At 41.2% G+C, this 19,132-nt stretch overlaps 1 protein-coding gene across 1 annotated transcript in view; it reads left to right on the top strand.

Annotated features, from left to right (window-relative positions):
* The window catches only part of RYR2 (ryanodine receptor 2), a 610,498-nt gene that overhangs the window by 441,586 nt on the left and 149,780 nt on the right, over positions 1-19,132 (top strand). Inside the window, exons 44-52 of the mRNA XM_081299889.1 lie at positions 134-237; positions 4,032-4,167; positions 4,672-4,858; positions 6,498-6,603; positions 8,494-8,614; positions 12,273-12,442; positions 13,715-13,935; positions 15,827-15,917; positions 18,104-18,244. Coding sequence (XP_081156015.1) covers positions 134-237; positions 4,032-4,167; positions 4,672-4,858; positions 6,498-6,603; positions 8,494-8,614; positions 12,273-12,442; positions 13,715-13,935; positions 15,827-15,917; positions 18,104-18,244 — 1,277 coding nt within the window. The remainder of the gene's footprint in view (positions 1-133; positions 238-4,031; positions 4,168-4,671; positions 4,859-6,497; positions 6,604-8,493; positions 8,615-12,272; positions 12,443-13,714; positions 13,936-15,826; positions 15,918-18,103; positions 18,245-19,132) is intronic.

Genomic DNA, 19,132 nt, shown 5'->3' with positions numbered 1-19,132 from the left:
AAACTAACTTTGTTGATTGTTTTAGATTGGTGCATTCTGTATGGAAATTAGATTTTAAAAATTAGAGTATTTTTATGTAGAATTCATAGTTACAGCACAATTCAGGTTTTATTTCACCTTTTTTTTGCATCAGCCTCACCGGCTATGAGAGGTTCAACGCCACTGGATGTGGCAGCAGCTTCGGTGATGGATAATAATGAACTTGCCCTCGCTCTGCGGGAGCCAGATCTGGAGAAGGTGAGCCGCACTCCTGCCCTGTGTGTGTCTGAGGGAATGAGGCTTGTTCACAGCTCTTCCTCAGGACTGCTTAAATGTGAATGGCTATGTTACATTTCTAGTAGGGTTATGGAATAGTCTTGCTATGTAATAGGTATTGCATTTTAGTCCTTTTGCACATTATTTTATGGTTAGTCAGAGATCAAAAAGTTTTAAGATGTGGTATCTCCTCTGATGACAATTGTTTTCTATGAAAAGGAATCAACTTCATCTGTGTTTTTGGATGTTCTGCCTTTTCATGGTGTCTGCTATGACTTTTGCTTCAATGACACAGTTTCAGGTTTTTTTTTTTTTTTTTTTGGTGGGGAAGGGATGTTTACTGGGAATTGAACACAGGACCACTGAGCTATATCCCCAGCCCTATTTTGTATTTTATTTAGAGACAGGGTCTCACTGAGTTTCTTAGCCCCTCACTTTTGCTGAGGCTAGCTTTGAACTTGGGACCCTCCTGCCTCAGCCTCCTGGCAGTTTCAGTTTTTTAAAAGGTTGTTTAAACATGTCATACGTGATTGTGACTGAGGCCTGCATTTGTGTATCCCAATACAAGGCTTCAGCTGTGCACTCTGGCCATGCACTCCGAGCGCATTTAGCCACATGTTTGCTAACCAGTGTGTAGAGATTGTCCCTCTAGTGCCCTTGCAGTAGTGTCCCAAGTGGCCACCTCTGCCTTCCCTGTCCCTCTAGAGTCTGTTCTCACCTTTGCAGCCAAAGTGTTCCACTTAAAAGGACACTCTGGCGTGTGCCTTTATCCCTCTAAGTAAAACCCGTAGGTGTTGCCCCAGCTCCTCTGCTGTCCGACCCACACATCAGCAACTTCACACCCTGCAGCTTTCCCTCCTGCCCTCTGCTCCAGCCCTCCCTCCTTCTTGTGGTTGGTGTGCCCGTCTCCTGGCCTTGCACTTGCTGTTCCATACTTCATGTACTATATCGTCACTCCAGGGGTTTATGGCTCTTTTACAGATGTCCTTCCAGCTGTGGCTTCACTGTCACCTTCTTGATCAGCTCTTCCATGTCCCTGATTTTTGAGACCTCTGTCCTGCTTCCTTAAGCTCTTCTTATACCCTTTACTACTTTATCTCCACAGTTGACAACATATTTGTATATTCCATTTATACATACATACACACATATGTAAATGCCCATTTTTATTTTATTGGTATTTAAATGAATACTTTTTATGAATATACACAGCTTTTTTTTTTTTTTGGTAGCAGGATTGAACCTAGGGTTGTTTAACCACTGAGCCATATCCCCAGCCCTTCTTATTTTTATTTGAAACAGTCTCACCAAGTTGCTTAGGGCCTTGTTAAGTTGCTGAGGCTGGCATTATATTCAGAATCATTATGCCTCAGCCTCCTGAGTTGCTGGGATTACAGGTGTGTGCCACTGTGCCTGGCATTAAAGTGTGCTAACACATATGGTGATGGCTCACAAACTGTGATGGCTCAGTCTCACTAGTAGTTATAATCTTATGGGATCATGGATGAGTATATGGTCTGTTGTTGACCAAAACATTGTTATGCAGCACATGACTATAGTTTAAAATCTACATGTTAATGTGTTTTGAAAGATTTCCTCAGGATTGTTTAAATCACACCATCAGGTCTGCAAGGTCAGAGAGATTTTCTTCTGTCATTAACTCAGTCTCCACAGGTGACGCTCAGTGTGCAGCCTTTCATGAAGCTCCTTCCCAGATCGTCCTGATTCTTCTGTCCAGAGCTTTGCATCTCTGAGCTACCTCTGTACACTTGTTAAAGTGGCAAATATTAAAAAGCTGGATAATACCAAATGCAGAGGAGGATGTGAGCAGTTAATCCCCCATTCAGATGCTGGAGTGAATAATGGTACAGTTGATTTGAAAAGCAGCTGGGTGGTTTATCAATTTAAACCCATACCCCACCATAAACCACCCGGCCAGCCTTTCCACTCCTGGGAATCCAGTCAGTAGAAAGGAAAATAGATATCTGCATGCAACACTTGGACAAGAATGTTTGTTTGAAGCAGTTTTATTCATCATAGCAAACAGCAGAATTAACCACCAGTGTATGAGTTGACAAGATGGTGGCACACCATGTAGTGGAATGCTACCCAGCAGTGAAAGGAAGTAAGGACTGACATGCTACAGGGTGAAGGAACCTTAGAATCCAGGTACAGAAAGATACATGATGCATGGTGGTGTTATAAATATTCTAGAAAACCGAAGCCAATTTTTAGTGAGGTTTGCTGAGGCTGGTATTATATTCAGAATCATTATGCTTCAGCCTCCTGAGTTGCTGGGATTACAGGTGTGTGCCACTGTGCCTGGCATTAAAGTGTGCTCACACATACTGTGATGGCTCACAAACTGTGACGGCTCAGCCTCACTAGTGGTTATAATCTTATGGGATCATCTGGGGCTGGATGTGTAGAGAGGAAGGGACTGAAGAGGGCACAGGGGACCTTGGGAGAATGATAGATATGTTCTGTATCCTGGCTGTAGGGTGTTTTTTACAGCTGCATGCATCTCTCGGAGCTCATTGGATTCCTGCTTTAAATAGAGGGCTCTATTGCACCTCACTTCTACCTCCACATTGTTGATACACATTTTTAGCTATATTGCTTCTTTTCAAACCACTTTACCCTGAGCTATACATAATTTTGTATGCTAAATTGCTCCTCTAACAGTGTGTTACCATTGATGTTGACTTCTGTGGGGATTTCTTTTAAAACTGAATCTCTTATGAAATATTGAAAAGGGACCAACATTCATATAAAACAAAATGTTTTAAAAGGTAAAGCTATGTAGAAATTTTGGATGCACTACTTTCAACAGTACTGAAAACTAGGTAGTATATAGGTTGAGTATTCCTTGCCTAAAATTCTTGGACCTGGAGGTGTTTCAGACTTTGGGGTTTTGGGGTTATGGATTTCTATTGATAAGCAATGTATCAATAGGAATGAAATTATTATCTATAATGAGATCTCTTTGGAAGGAACCCAAATCTAAACACTTTGTTCACATAGCCTGAAGGTGATTCCGTAAGATACTTTGAGTGCACCTGAGTTTTGACTGCAGCCTGTCGTTTGAGGTCAGGTGTGAACTTTTCCATTTGTGGCATCATGTTGGCACTCAAAATTTTTAATTTTTGATAATTTTTGATTTTTGATTGTTGAATGAAGGATGCTCAACCTGTCTCGAGTTTTCTAGACACTGAAACAGTTCCTGAAATGCATGAATAGCTTGCTCCCAGTGAGGAATCCGGTGAGCAGTACGGTTCTGATTTTAAGTGGGATGTTTGACTCCATATTGGGTTTTCCCTCCTCTCTGTGCATCTCCTCACATTCACTCCCCCATTAACTGATGCATTGTTTTCAAAATAATCCACCTCTTTAAAAGATCTGTGCATTTTAGAGAGGTCTTTTCTTATCTTGGATTTTGTTTCAATATTGGGCCAGAGGCCATTTGACATATGTTTCTTGAAACTTAAGAAATATACTTGTTGTAGATCAGGGTCTCAATTGATATGAAGTTTAAGAATATTGTTCTTCCATAGAGCAGGTTTTTAAATTTTTCATGACCACACTTTATTATATTTAAATATTTCTTAAATCTAAGGTTTTGCTAAAGGTATTCATGTGGATTATCATGAGATTAAAAAGACGTTGCAAAGCTGCACTTGTTGAAACCATGCTCTGAGGGTGTCACATGCCACACCCAGTGTAAATTCTAATGCTTCCATCCACAGGGCAATCTTTGCCTGTCACCTTGCTTCTAGGTTGTGCGCTATTTGGCTGGCTGTGGTCTGCAGAGCTGCCAGATGCTGGTGTCCAAGGGTTATCCAGACATCGGGTGGAATCCAGTGGAGGGGGAGAGATACCTTGACTTCCTCAGATTTGCTGTCTTCTGTAATGGTAGGACCAGGCTGCTTGAGGTTTTTTTTTATTAAAAATACATGAAAATAAGAATTCATCCCTGTATTTTCATGGAGAAAGTGAATGCTATTAGAGAAATCATGCATTTTATTCTCAGAAGATTTTCTTAATAGTAATCATTTATTGTACAAAATTTGCATGGATAATGCTTTCATCATTTAAATTAAAATCTTTAGGTACTTAAATTCTTACAAAATTTTAAATTGGATTCTAATAATTAGGGTTAAGACATCTTTTTCCATAATTAGTCAATGAGAATAAGTAGTTTGTGCCTCTATAATGGTTTTCTTAAATAATCTTAACTATTAAGAAAAGAAATTGTGCTTTGTATTATAAAGCTAGCGATTTGGGTTAAGTTCTGGCTTTGCTAATACGTTCTTGAGTTTAACTTATTGCTTTGAATAAGAACTGATTGTCTTAAAATTTATTTGCTCAGAGCTTCTATATAACCCATGATTGTTTATGTCCCTCTTTTGAATTTAGGGGAAAGTGTGGAAGAAAATGCAAATGTCGTGGTGAGATTGCTCATTAGGAGGCCTGAGTGTTTCGGTCCTGCTTTGAGAGGGGAAGGTGGGAATGGTCTTCTTGCAGTCATGGAAGAAGCCATAAAAATAGCTGAGGATCCTTCCCGAGATGGCCCCTCTCCAACGAGCGGATCCAGCAAAACCCTGTAGGTCTCATATGCACACTCACATGTACAGTATGCTACTTGGTGAAGTTCACAGAATATATTTGGCATTCTATATATTGAAGTATTGTTTCTGATACTGATGACTTCTCCCATTGAAAATAAAATGTCCCATATAGGTAAGAATAGAAGGAGTTTACTGATGGAAGAGGTTGAATGAGCAGAGATTGTTGGGGAAGACTGAGTGGATTTAGTAGAGAAGCTTGTGTTGTAGGGGGATGGATAATGCATCTTGCACATGTTCCTGGGAAGCTGGGCAGGTGGGAAGTGAGCATGTGGGACTGGACTAGGGTTCAGTGGCAAGGAAATTCAAATGAGTTCTTACAATGCTCGCAGGGGAAAAAAAAAAAAACTTTTAACAAGAGAGTGGGAACTGGAACAAATGGATATGGTGGCAAAGAGAAAAGATGTCACTCTGATGAGTGGAATGCTGCTCAAGGTATTGGAGTCAGAGCTAGAAAGTGGTCCCTGTAGTACATCTCTCCCCATTAGACAGTGCTAATACTTGGTTCCAGCATGGATGAAGGTAATCCAGGCTTTCTGTTTATCTGTGCCTTTATGTTCTTAAATTGTGGAGGTAAATGTCCTCCTTCATGTACTGACACTGATAGCCTCAGTGGTAAGACCAAACACATGGCTCACGGGCAGATTTTCAAGCAGAAGTGTGGTAGCGTGCATGCAGTCCTGCAAACCCATATTCTTCTACATGCAAACCAAGGACAGATGTGCTATTCACACTATGGCTGAATTTCAAGCCTGAAAATGTACCAAGAGCAAAAATGAGAATCCGCCCCTACACCATGCTGCTTGTTTATTAGCAATGGAGGAATAGGGAACCCTAAGATTCTCTCACAGTAGATAATGTACCCATGGAGAAAGATTCTCTCACAGTAGATAATGTACCCAGAGGTCTGGGCACCACACTATGTTTGCACCTGAGGAATAAGGTATGAGCAGAGGCCTCACATCACTCTGCATACTGCCACTTCCTGCTAAGGCAGCCTCTGCTGAGTTACCAAGGTGGAGAACTGGGAACCTCCAGGGCCATCCATATTTGTGCCTCTTCATCAAAATAATGAAATTTTTATATTTTCTTCACAGAGATGGGGAGGGAGAATGCTGGGTTATTTGGGGGAGGTGAGGAGGAGAGTCATTACCATAGGGGTGGGTGAATTTATGAAACGAAATTTCTAAAGTACTCACTTTGGACTGAGCACTGTTCTGGGTGGCTTGCATGTGTTACCTTGTGAGACACATCTATGTGTGTGTGACTTAAAAAGTGGGCTCAGGATCAGTCCTTCCATCAGCTATTTTCTTTTTTATCATGTTGCCACTAAAATTGAGCAGAATCCATCAAACTAGCAATTCTTCCTTTTCCCTTTTGAAGGAACATTAATACTAACATTCCTGCAGGTGTGTTCTTGGCAGTAGAATCTCACCTCCTAACTCATTGCTGTTTTCCTTTAAAAATGTCAACCTGTAAATTTAGAATATCTATGGAAAGTTTCAGTGGGACAAGAATGCGCTGCCACACAGGTGCCTTTCTTCTGAGACGTGTATGATAAGCGTGAATGTCAGTTACCCCGTTTGTTTTCTGTTTCTTTTGGAAAACCCATGAAAGTGACACAGAAGAGGAGGAAGATGACACCATCCACATGGGGAACGCCATCATGACCTTTTATGCAGCCTTGATTGACCTCCTGGGGCGCTGTGCCCCTGAGATGCATGTGAGTGCCTGGGGACTCAGGAGCAGCAATCCTGCTTGATCTGTGTTAAGACATCCACGGCTGGTAAAGATCCCTACAGAACCCCAAACCCATAATTTCCATACCCACTGAGAGCAGTGGCTGCAGCCTAATTGCTGAGTGAGTGTTTGTTTAGTTGGAAATGTCTTGTTGGCTGTAAAAATTAGTAACGAGGTTTCAGTTAATAGAGTATTTAGTCACTCCTATGTCTGAAAACTCAGAGAACCTCCCTCAGTTTTAAGAAGGAAAGAGTACATTTTCACCTCACAATTTTCTTTACTCTTAGAGGAAATGTCTTTCCACTGAGTTGATTTCTAAGTATCATATTTAGCTCTTGGTGTGCTTGCAGTGAGGGAAGTAGAATTTAGACCTTCAGAGATGAGCATTCTCCAAAATTTTCTGTCCAAGTTGAAATTAGAGCTTCTTGGAATAATATTTTTACTCTGGAACACATTCTGCAATTTTCTGCTTTATTTTAATTTATTCTGTTTTAGTTTCTTGTTGGTGTTTTAAAAAATGCTACCCAGTGGCAATAAAAATTACCTTCATGATCTGTGAAGGGAACAACCCAGAGTTTGAACTATACTGACCAGGACTGGGACAGAAGGGTTCGGAACTACAGGTTTACTTTTAAACTGGGTGCACACCAAGCAGAGGGGCTTGCTGGCGTGACACTTTGCTCCCCTGCTCTTGCCATCTCTTTGGTTTGGTTTTGGTTTTGTCTCTCTCTTTCACACCTGTAAGCTCACACTTACTTGGTCTACTCTTCTGTTGTGAGCAGAGAGGAATCACAGGATAGAGAAATATTAGAATGTTAGAACCTTGTATCTGATTTTTGTAAAAACAGGTTGTGCTAAGGATATTTTTAATTTTAGTAAATGAGAACAGATTATCAAAAATTTGTTTGAGGCTCAGGTGTAATGCTCAGTGGTAGAGCATTTGTCTAGGATGCAAGAGGGCCTGGGTTCTGCACTGCAAAAAAAAAAAAAAAAAAAAAAATCTACTAGACGCTGTCAAGGTTATCACAAGCAAAAAGTTAATGCTCACAGTACTCATTCTTTTTCCCATCTCAATGAAAAAGATCAGAGGAACCAAATAGAATTCATATTAATGTTCTGTTGTCACATCTGCGGTTTGGGGTACTGGGTGAATTAATAAGCAATCACTTTAGTGATTCTGAAAGTAATTCGTCTTTGCCACCAGTAGACCTCCTGTATGTCAGAAATCCTGCTCGGGGTCCCACCCTGTGTTGCAGATGTCTGTCCTGGGTCAGGGATCCTATGGCCTGAGAGATTTTCCACTGATCTACTCCCCTCATGGGAACTTTGCCAGCCAGTGATAGTCTAAGAGACCCCTAGGATTTGTGGCCACCATCCTCCCACCCTGGAGAAAAGTCAGGTGGAATATGGATGGAGTTTCAATTAATTTCTTATTGCAAGACAAGAAGGAGGCTAACTCAATCTTCAATGTTAGTGTATGCTCAGTGATTAAGGTAATGATTATTGCTTTATGTTACTGATCATGTTATGAGGAAATATTTACATGTAATGGAGGGTAAGCATTCCTAGACCTATTGGATTTGCAGTGTTTTCACACCTAACGAATAAAAACTAAGGTTCTAATGGGTAAACCAGTTGGCCTAGACCACAGTGTATACAATTTGGTATATGCTGAAGTAAGTGAAAATTGGGAGCAAGGAGATACCTTTCTGTAAACCTGAAATAGTTTCTGAGAAAGGCCTAATTTTACACGTATACCTGATAGAAAATTACCTTTTGTCCCAATGCCCATACTTAGAAGTTTCTTAAACAAAACTATAGTGTTGACTTCACAAACTCACTCTAACGTCCCTTTGTCTTTCTTCCTGCTCAGTTGATTCATGCTGGTAAGGGAGAAGCCATCAGAATCAGGTCTATTCTGAGATCCCTGATTCCCCTGGGAGACTTGGTGGGAGTCATTAGCATCGCTTTCCAGATGCCGACAATCGCCAAAGGTAAGGCCACCTTCCCTTCTGTGAGACTCAGGAGGACCTGGCAAGACAGTGTCAGCATCCCTTCCCTGTTGTCACAGCCTGGCTGCCTTGCTGGAGATTCCTTTAGAAAGAAAGAACTGTATCATGTATTTTCTTTCTTTTTTTTTTTTTTAAAGAGAGAGTGAGAGGAGAGAGAGAGAGAGAGAGAAAGAGAGAGAGGAGAGAGAGAGAGAGAATTTTTAATATTTATTTTTTAGTTCTCGGCGGACACAACATCTTTGTTGGTATGTGGTGCTGAGGATCGAATCCGGGCCGCACGCATGCCAGGCGAGCGCGCTACCGCTTGAGCCACATCCCCAGCCCTCATATATTTTCTAATGAAATGTTTTCCATTCTCATTGTTTTTAAGCAACTGTTTTGCCAATGGTATCCTCATTCTCTTACCTGATATCTCAGGTACTTTCCAGAAAAGAGGACACAGGCACCCCTCCCATTCCTGTGTCCCGTCCTGCTTGGTTCTCATTCTGTCTTCCAGACCTCAGTGCCTTTCTTCATGTTTCCTCATAGTTCTCAGGATCACTTTCTTGTAGTGCTACTCTTTTCAAAGCACTGATCATAGCTTTTGACTTTGAGATTTAAAAACTCCCTGTGTGTTGTGAAATTAGTTCTTTTCAAGATGAAGGAGAAAAACTTTAGAAAGATTGCAGGTATTATTTGAGACATCTGAAAGATAGGTTAGATCTCCATTTGTGCTTTTTTTCACTTTTCTGAAACTCCACTATTGCTCAGTTTTCAGTGGGTAGGTATTCATGTGTAGTGGGTAGGCCTAGGCCTCTTAGATTTTCAGTATGTTTCAACACCCAAGGAGGATAAAAGCTAGTTCTAGTGTGGTCTAACGTTGGCTTAGACCATGGTATATATAATTTGCACATAATAGTATATCATGGAATATTTACACATAAATAACTTTTTATCCAAACTTTTAGGTAAAAGTTTTAGTTTTAGAACAAAAATGTAATTATGTAGGAAGCACAAGCTATAATCTGCCTTTCATTGATTATACCCTAAAGAAGGCAGGCTGTTGGTGCCCCAACACCAGAGGGAGGAAATTACTATACAGCCAGAGGGAGTTCGCCCTGCTTGTCAGCCACGAGGTTGCAAGATGGGGAAGCTTCCTGCATGCTCACCTTGCACACCTACAGGAATCACAAACTGCCACTGTGAATCTGTATACATTATAACTGTAGGGAAATCTGGGACTTGAAATTGTCCCCTTACTTTACCTGCTCCCACCTGGGGGACAGTGTCTTCCCTGCATCTCTAGATGGTCCCCACCTGCCTTCCTGGCAATTCTAAATTGTGTTCATTTGCTTTCATAAGAGATCTTTTCCTCCCCTACATTGCAAGCGTCAGATCTGATACCAACAGGACAAAGAACAGTCAGTGGCCACAGGTTAGGAGATGGGGAGGGCTGAACCCTATGATAGCGTTGGTAGGAACCAGGTGTCACTGTGGTGGGCTGTGAGTATGCACAGGGGCCCTTTACATGGCTTGCAGTCTCCTCCCTCCTGTGTCCTCCAGGCACCTGCCTTCACCACCCCTGACGGGTTTGGGGTCGCTGTTCTCCCCACTCTAATCTTACTGATTAGTCATGTTTGTCTTCATGGTTGTACAGTGAGGTTTGTATATAAAAAAACTCTCACAGTCACAGTGGAAGTTGATTTTACAGCTGCAGTCCATTGGTCACTGATCATTTTCCTTTTCTCACCTTCTTTGAAGACCTGTACAGTTGTAAGCCACAGTGCTCACGAATTCCCCTGAAAACCTTAAGCCATCAGTGTCCCCTCATCTGTTTCAGTGACAAGTCAGTGGGCTCTGATACATCTCCAAGCATTAGTAATTTAGGTTCTTCTATATTCTGTACTTAGCATGTGAGGTTTACCTCTAAGGACTTCTTCACCTCTTAGTATTAGCTAAGGCATTCCTCAAACATTTCTATCCCATTCATTCTAGAAACAGAGTGTGCCCCAGAATAATCATGAAAAAAAGGGGAGTCTAGAAGACTTGATGGACAAACCCGCGCAGCTCTTGGCCCAGCAGGTCTGGGCAGCCTCTCCGAGGCCATAATTTCAGGTGGATGAAGAGCTCAGGTGTAGCAGGTGCCCCAGGGAAGCCAATGCACAGGCCCACCTCCTTCCAGATCAGATGCTCCCCAAGTGTGAGAATCACACTATTGTCGCAGTATGTTTGGGGAAATGGTGAAAACAAAACAGCAGGAGACACAAATCGATGCACTTGGAGCCCCAGGTGGTGTAGCTTTGGGGTTCATTGAGCTGAATGTATACTTGAAGAAGAGTCTGGAAGGCAAGACTTTCATTAAGATCACTGAGTGGCTCCTTTTCTCCTTTAGGCACAACTCTCTGTAAACAGTAGCATCCTATTTAAATTTAAATTACTCATAATGTGAGTTTTAGGCAAATTGAACCAGAATTTTATATAGATTTTTATTTGAAAGTGAGAGTATACAGATGTAAACTGAAGGTTAAATGGGCTTTGGTTGTAACTCTGCTAATTACTAAGAGTACAACATTGGACAAGTGCTTTCCTTCTCTGAAAGTCAGCTTTCATCTCCTGTTATAGGACTGCATTCCAGCCTGGTGGTAGGACTGGAAGTGGTGTGTGATCATGCTGGTGGCATTGCTACCTTCATACCTGAAACTGCACCAGTAAGAGCTATCGTGCTTCCAAGGCAAGGAAAGTAGTAGTTGTATTAGGGATTAGTACCATTATAAGGAGTAGAAGCTATTCAGTATTGTTCTTTAATTTCCTTTAAGACATTATTTGTTCATTTTTCTGATCCAAATGTAAAATTCATTCATCAATCACAAGTGAAAACAGGAAAAAAGTTTCATTTTATCCTTTCAGAATGGTTCTGGTCTTGCGTGGTCTTCCCCTGAGCTCTTCTTCCTTTAACCTTGCTTCCCTGTTCCAAACCCTGTGATATTATTTCCAGAATCTTACAGTGCACCAGGGTGGCATAATTACCATAGGGTCATACAGGAAGCAGATTAGCTCTCCAGTATTTTAATTGGCACACAGTCTCATAATTGCGCATAGGAGTGGTCCCCAACCTGTGCACCTACAGGACTTGCTCCTATGGGTGGGCATCACTAGTGACCCTGGTCAGCAGGAGCCATGCGGCTCAGGGTTCTAAATGAGGTTGCTGCTTCTGGGACTAATGGCACACACCTCGTGGTAGTCATGCTGGTTTCATGGTGTTGATTTATCCTTTGGTGATTATTCTAAGCCACAGCAACATAGGTGTGCCAAAAAGATCACACAGGGATCTCTAAGCTTTATTGATGTTTTAAAGTCTGTCCTTGGCAAGAGTGGAAAGCCTGCTTTATAGTTCAGCTTTTCTGAGTTTTCCAAGGGGCTCACAGATGCCTTCCATTCCCTCCTCATCTCTAGTGTAGGGCCATCTTTATTGAGTATACACTTAGCAAACAGGAACCCAAGTGACGTTTCCCTGACTCCAGGCTTTGATTGTACTGCTTGTCCCTGGGTCGCTGCATGCCTACTTGAGGGCAGTAGATCAGGGAACTGTTTCATTGCTAACTTTACTTAAAACATGAGCCTCCCAGCCATTGACACCCGCGTGTCGCCTTCTCTCTTTTAGATGGGAATGTGGTGGAACCTGACATGTCTGCGGGGTTTTGCCCAGATCACAAGGCAGCCATGGTTTTGTTCCTTGACAGGGTCTATGGGATTGAGGTGCAAGATTTCCTCCTCCACCTTCTCGAGGTTGGCTTTCTGCCAGATCTCCGGGCTGCTGCTTCTCTAGACACGGTACGTCCTGGAGCATTGGCTGGCTCCCTCTGGGCTGCGCAGCTGCTGCCTTACAGATACACTCACTCTCTCATTGGCAAAGAGTTTGCTGCATGCCTGTTTTATTTTTAGGAAGCATTAAGTGAATAAAACAAAATAGACTGTCTACAAAGGATTCACTGAATAGCCTCGAGAGTGTCATAGAAATTTTGATTAGTGCTGTGGGACTTCTAAGAGGTTCACATAACCCGACTTGCGGAAGGTCACAGTGGCTCCTATTGACCTCTGTTGAGTGCTAACCTCTAAACTGGCCCAGTTATACTTCTCAATGGAAACAAAGTGTTAAGAGGATTTAATGGGCATTGTTGAGTCTTATCAGTTATAACAGCAACCTGATATTTTCATTTGCTGAGGTGCAGTTTGGCTAAAATCTGTCCTGAATATGCACCCCACATGGAGGACCTGTTGTTGCCAGTGTAAACGCGTCTCTCTCTAAACATGGTGGAATAAGCTGAAGTTTCAAATGTTACCCTAGTATACATTTTATGTATTTAATCAATTAAATGGGTCATCTTGATTTTTGGGGAAGCTGAACCTCAAGTTGACAATAGCCCTTCTATGAAATTATGCCTGTGGAATCATAAAATGAAAAGTAAAGTTCTTTTGTCTTTCTTGAGTGTTCACATGACATTCTGCCCTGAACAGTAGATAAGTTTGGTTATAGATGCTGATGGACACAGAAATATGAATATTGTTTTTAGAGAGAGAGAAAGAGAGAGAATTTTTTAATATTTATTTTTTAGTTTTCGGTTTATACAACATCTTTATTTTTATGTGGTGCTGAGGATCTAACCCATCGCCCCGTGCATGCCAGGCGAGCGCATTACCGCTTGAGCCACATCCCCAGTCCATGAATACAAAAAAATATTAATAAACAGAATTCAGAAAGACTCTGAATAGAAGAACTGAATGAGAATGAGCTTCCTCCCTAACCCAGGAAAGTGCTCATGTCTAAGACCATGGGGATGTTCTGTGATAGAACCTGGATGGACCTCCTGGGTTTTGGAGAAGGTGGATATCATTTCATTCATTTGTATCTACTTATCAATTGATAGTTGATTGGTTTTAGTGACAAAGATCACGTGAATCACATTTAAAGATCCACCTGAGTGCATTTCTGTTTTCATGATGTAGCCATTTTCCAGAGAGTGAAGGGTCAATTTGTGGATTTCTTTGATAACTTTCTCCCAATAGAAAGCACAAATGGCTGTGTGCTCTCTGCTTCCCTTTCAGGCTGCTCTGAGTGCAACAGACATGGCCTTGGCCCTCAATCGATACCTTTGCACAGCTGTCTTGCCTTTGCTGACAAGGTGTGCTCCCCTCTTTGCTGGGACAGAGCACCATGCGTCCCTCATCGACTCATTGCTGCATACCGTGTATAGGCTCTCTAAGGGCTGCTCGCTCACCAAAGCTCAGCGGGACTCCATAGAAGTGTGCTTGCTCTCCATCTGTGGGTAAGTGGGCAACTAACTTCCTTCTTTCTTCATTCTGTAGGATGAGCTCAAGATACCAACCACACAGGGTTTTTCTTTTTTTAAAAATCAGTGCATTATAGTTGTATTTACTGATGGTGTTTGTTGTTACATATTGATATGTGCACACAATACACAATATAACAATATAATTTGGCCAGTATCATTCTCCAGCCCTTCCTTCCTCCTTCCTCACCTCCCATGCCTTAGTCTTTTTCCTCTACTGATCTCCCTTTGATTTTCATGAGATGCCTCCCTCCCACTTTCTTTTCCTTTTTCCTTGTTACCTTTCATGTATGAGGGAAAACATGACCCTCAACCTTTTGCTTTGATTTAGTTTGCTTAACATAATGGTCCCTAGTTTCATCCATCTTCCTGCAAATGACACAATTTCACTTTTCTTTATGATTAAACAAAACTCCATTGTGTATTTATACCATATTTTCTTTATCCATTTGTCCACTGATGGACCCCTAGGCTGGTTCCATGTTTTGCTGTTGTGAACTGTGCTGCTATAAACTTGGGTATGCATGGTATGCATGGATCACTGTGCTATGATGACTTTAATTCTTCAGGGTAAATACTGAGGAGTGGTATTGCTGGTCGTGTGGTGGTTCTATGTCTAGTCTTTTGAGAAGTCTCCAAACTTATTTCCATAGTGGTTATACTAATTTACAATCCCGAAGTGTAAAAGTGTTTTTCTCCATATCCTCTCCAGCAGTTATTATTGTTGTAGTTTTGATGACTGCCATTACAACTGGTGTGAGAAGAAATCTCAGTGTAGTTTTGATATGCATTGCCCTGATTGCTGAAGATATTGAACATCTTTCATGTATTTGTTGGGCTTTTGTATTTCTTCTTTTGAGAAGTGTGTGTTTAATTCACTTGCCCATTTATCAATTGGGTTTTTAATATTTTGGTATTGTTTGAGTTCTTTTTATATTCTAGATATCAATCCTGTGTTAGAAGAGTAGCTGGCAAAGCTATTTCCCACTCCTCACAGGATTTTTCTAACCAGGAAGCAGAGTGGGGCACTTGCTGTCGGCCAAGACAGGGCTGTTCACTGCTCATTGGTTCTTTCTCCCTCTGCCACTGTTGAGTTGCTGTCTCGGTGTTTTTTTCCTCACTTTTGTTCCTGAACACCCTCTTTCTGAAGGCTGCAGTTGTGTGGCTGGGGAGGGAGGGAAGGAAGAGTGATCTCCTGTAGCAGCGGGGGGTGGTCTTCAGATCTGGAGCTGAGCTGGAAATGCAACCTACCTAGACTGGACTACAGTCAGGCCTTGTACAACGACTGGGATGCATTCTGAGCAGTGCCTTGCTGGGGATTCCATGCCTTGTGAAGAGCATACTTGCGCTAACCTAGAATATTGTAGGCCTGTCGCCCAGTGCAGCCTCTTGATGCGGTCAAGAGACCCAGTCCCCTCAGGCACTTGCCAGCACAACATGCCGTGCTGTTCCATCACCTTTCTGCTGTTGACATGAAGTAGAGGAGGTGCACTCCAAGATAATAGGGGAAAGCGTTGTACCTACAAAAGCAGTGGAAGAACATTTGTCATCATCATCTGTGTCATGCACGGGGCGGGGCATGATTTGTGTGCTGTGCTTTGCACATCTGCAGCACAATAGGTTTGTTCAAATGCACATGGAGCCATGTGTTACTAGGATGTGCCGCTATGATGCCCCTAGGCAGTAGTGGTTGTCAGCCCCCCTCAGTCTCAGAGTCACTTCTGGCTAGAATGAGGGTCAGCACCTAATGATGCCATCTGAAGGGAGACAAAGTGGAGGTTCTTGGTTAAAAGGTTTGGTCTAAAGAATTGGCTACTGAGTGTAAACTTATTTGTCTCCATTATTAAAATTCTTTTTGTTCCAACAGCCAGTTGAGGCCTTCTATGATGCAGCACTTGCTGAGAAGATTGGTATTTGATGTCCCCTTATTAAATGAACATGCAAAGATGCCTCTCAAGGTGAGTGTGTGGTTATTTGATTGCTTTTGCCTCTGATTTTGTTTCCTGCTGTTAGCCTGTTTGAGCTTTGATGCTGGGAAATTTCTCCCAATTGTTGAAACGGCTACATAAGTTATAAAAGTGTACGCATCAGCCTGAAATAATCAATAAAGGTCATAGGATTCTGAACATTGATTTTCATGAAATGCAGTGGGGAAAAGGACACAAGGAAAAGATAAGCCAAGATATTCTTAAGTGGAAAGGCATGGTCAGAGGCCTAGCCTAGAGTATCACTAGCAGAACTTTTCTAAGTTGGTAACTACATAGCAGTTTCCATATATCATTTTACAGGGTTGGAAGGTAACCTCTGTGTGTGTGTGTGTGTGTGTGTGTGTGTGTGTGTGTGTGTGTACAGTTAGTTTGTTACACGGTATAGAAAAGTCACTGACAATACATGATTAGGTCCCATTCTGTTCTACCTACTTTCTGAATATTTTCCTATCCTTTAATATAATAATCTAGACTCAGGAGAGTCTCTGTGTATCAAGATTGTATGGTAAAGAGCAGTACTTTTCCAGGTGACCACTCTGAGTAACAGCTAGTAGGTATCTGTCTTTCCCTGATTGACTTTGTTGTGTGGCCTTAAAATGCCACGAGAAGGGAAATGGGGACAGAGAGGGTAACAGCTCACTGTAGAGAGGTTGGGGATATGTATGAGTCTTTTTTTTTTTTTTTTAAATCCGGTATACTAAGGACCTCTGGTTATTTAGCAGAAACAATTTCATCTATGATAATTGATTTGGGATAATAAATCTAGGTAAATTAATTAAGTAGATTATATCCTTGCTCAAAATCTCATTTTTATAGTTTCTGCCATGTAGAGTAGGCCTTGTCAAGAAAAATATTCTTATTGCAAATAAGCTGAAAGATAGCAGATAAAATATACAGTGTGACTTCTTATATTCATGTACTACAATTTACGTTGTAGATACTTCCTTCTAAACAAATTAGATATGATGGAAAGGGAGACTGACACTAAAAGTTCTGTCTTTAACCCCAAAGCCAGTCCAATAACAAGGATGAGGTTTGAGGGAAAAGGAGAAGGATATCTACTGATTTTCTAGCAAAGGAGAACACACGCTCCTGTCCCAGAGGCTGTGATTCTCACTGCCAGGTGGAGCGGTAGGCTTTTCAACAGAGGGCACAATGGTTGAATTCCAGGTGTGCGTGACAGGAGTCGTCATTCACATCCAGGTGGTAGCCTCCAAAGAGAGATTCCCTGGTGCCAGTCCCAAAGTCTGGATTTCTTTTTTCCTGTGGTCAGTGGTCCAAAGGACAGATAGTTTGGCCTAGAAATGGAATCAGGATAATCTTCTTTCTTGCAGGGTGGAGGAGTAGGAGAGGGAGAAAAGAAAGGGAAGAGTATGTCAATTTTGAAATCAGCTGCCACTGGTCAAGCAGCAGGCATTAGATGGACCCTTTGACCCCTGTAACAAAATGAGAAGAAATATTTTAATATTAAGGAATGTATTGGCTTTAACAACAATAATCTTAGCCAGAATTGGTGGTACACGGCTATAATCTCAGCCACTGGGAGGCTGAAAGAGAAAGATTATGACTTCAAGTCTAGCCTTAGCAACATAGCAAGACACTTTCTCAAAAAAAAAAAAAAAAAAAAAAAAAAGAGAAAAATTAAAAAGGGCTGGAGATGTGGTTCAATCCCTGGTACAAAAATACCCAAAACTCCAAAACAAACAAAAAATTAGATAAAGAGAATCCAAATAGCTATAGTTGATACATACAGGCTGTTCTATAAATTGGCAAGTTTAGATGAAGAAAAAATCCTTCCAAAAATCTACCAAATTTAAGTCTATTTTTGTCTTTCACATATGTGAAAAATCAGAAAGGTAATAAATCACATCTACAACCAAAGAAATAATCCAAGTAGAATAGATTTGGAAGCTTGCTTAGTATTCAGACTGCCTCATAAAAAATTCTGTTGAAGATACCGTCAACTGTAAAATGGAACGTTTGGTCCTCATATTGTGACCAGTGTTAGAGTTTGAAGAGATGCAGCAATTGTGTTCTCCAAAGGGACTTGTGGGGTTGAGCAATTGACTTTGTTGTGTGGCCTTAAAATGCCACGAGAAGGGAAATGGGGACAGAGAGGGTAACAGCTCACTGCCTCTGGACTGGCTTCCCTGCAGCTGTTGACTAATCACTACGAGAGATGCTGGAAGTACTACTGCTTGCCTGGGGGCTGGGGCAGCTTTGGTGCTGCCTCCGAAGAGGAGCTTCACTTATCAAGGAAGTTGTTCTGGGGCATTTTTGATGCCCTGTCTCAAAAGGTAATTTAATGTTTAGTGGATTTATTTATATTGATAAAACGGTAAAATGCTGTAGATTTCTGAGAAGATAGTATTTCCAGTGGAGTAATGGCTATACTATCGGACTTAGACAAATTTTTTTCCCCTCATTTTCAAACTCATGACGCATTGAGAGTGCAGTTTCTGTTGATTCTTCACAGTCATTATGGTGGCATGTTGCTTGTGATCATGACACTGTTCCTGAATTTAAAATAGCTGAGCATTTCAGGAATTTGGGTTCATAGTTAAGTTTCTAGTGCATTGGACTTAATTTGGACTATAATTCTCCCTAGTTATCTTTCAAGCTTATAAAACCTCAAGAAATTGTGTCAAATATAAGACTATAAAACATAAAACTTTACAAAAATACATATATATATATATATATATATATATATATATATATATAAATAAATAATTGTAGTATTCCAGTGGTCTACCAACACCTTCTACTTGCTTCTGTGGAAGCTTAAGTACCTCTGTGGTGCTGTTTGCCTGTGTGGATTTACCTTGTAATGCTGAGTTTATAATGAATATCATTCAGGTATGCTTAGATGACTGAAGGCAATCAAAACACCACATTTGGTAGGTTCATGTTTAATCAAAATCTGCTTGAATTCTGCTTGGTACCATGAATGAACAGAGCAGCTTAACAGCAAATGTGCTGTATAGTAGGGAAAAGTTTATCTGTGATTACATTTGGTGGCTACTCGTGATGCTTTTTTCCAGTGAGTTTCCATTGGTAGTCTGAGAGCCCTTCTAAAATAATGTTTCAGTATTTCTAGAAACATTTAAAACATCAATTTAAAATTGGAAATTCTAAGTGAAATATTTTAATTATTTTTGATTTTTTTTAAAAAAATTCACAAC

This window comes from Spermophilus citellus (genome assembly GCF_964194105.1).
Source record: "Spermophilus citellus genome assembly, chromosome: 6".
In the NCBI taxonomy this organism is placed as follows: domain Eukaryota; kingdom Metazoa; phylum Chordata; class Mammalia; order Rodentia; family Sciuridae; genus Spermophilus; species Spermophilus citellus.
The sequence above is the reverse complement of the archived record's forward strand: the minus strand, read 5'-3'. Positions and strand labels throughout refer to the sequence as shown.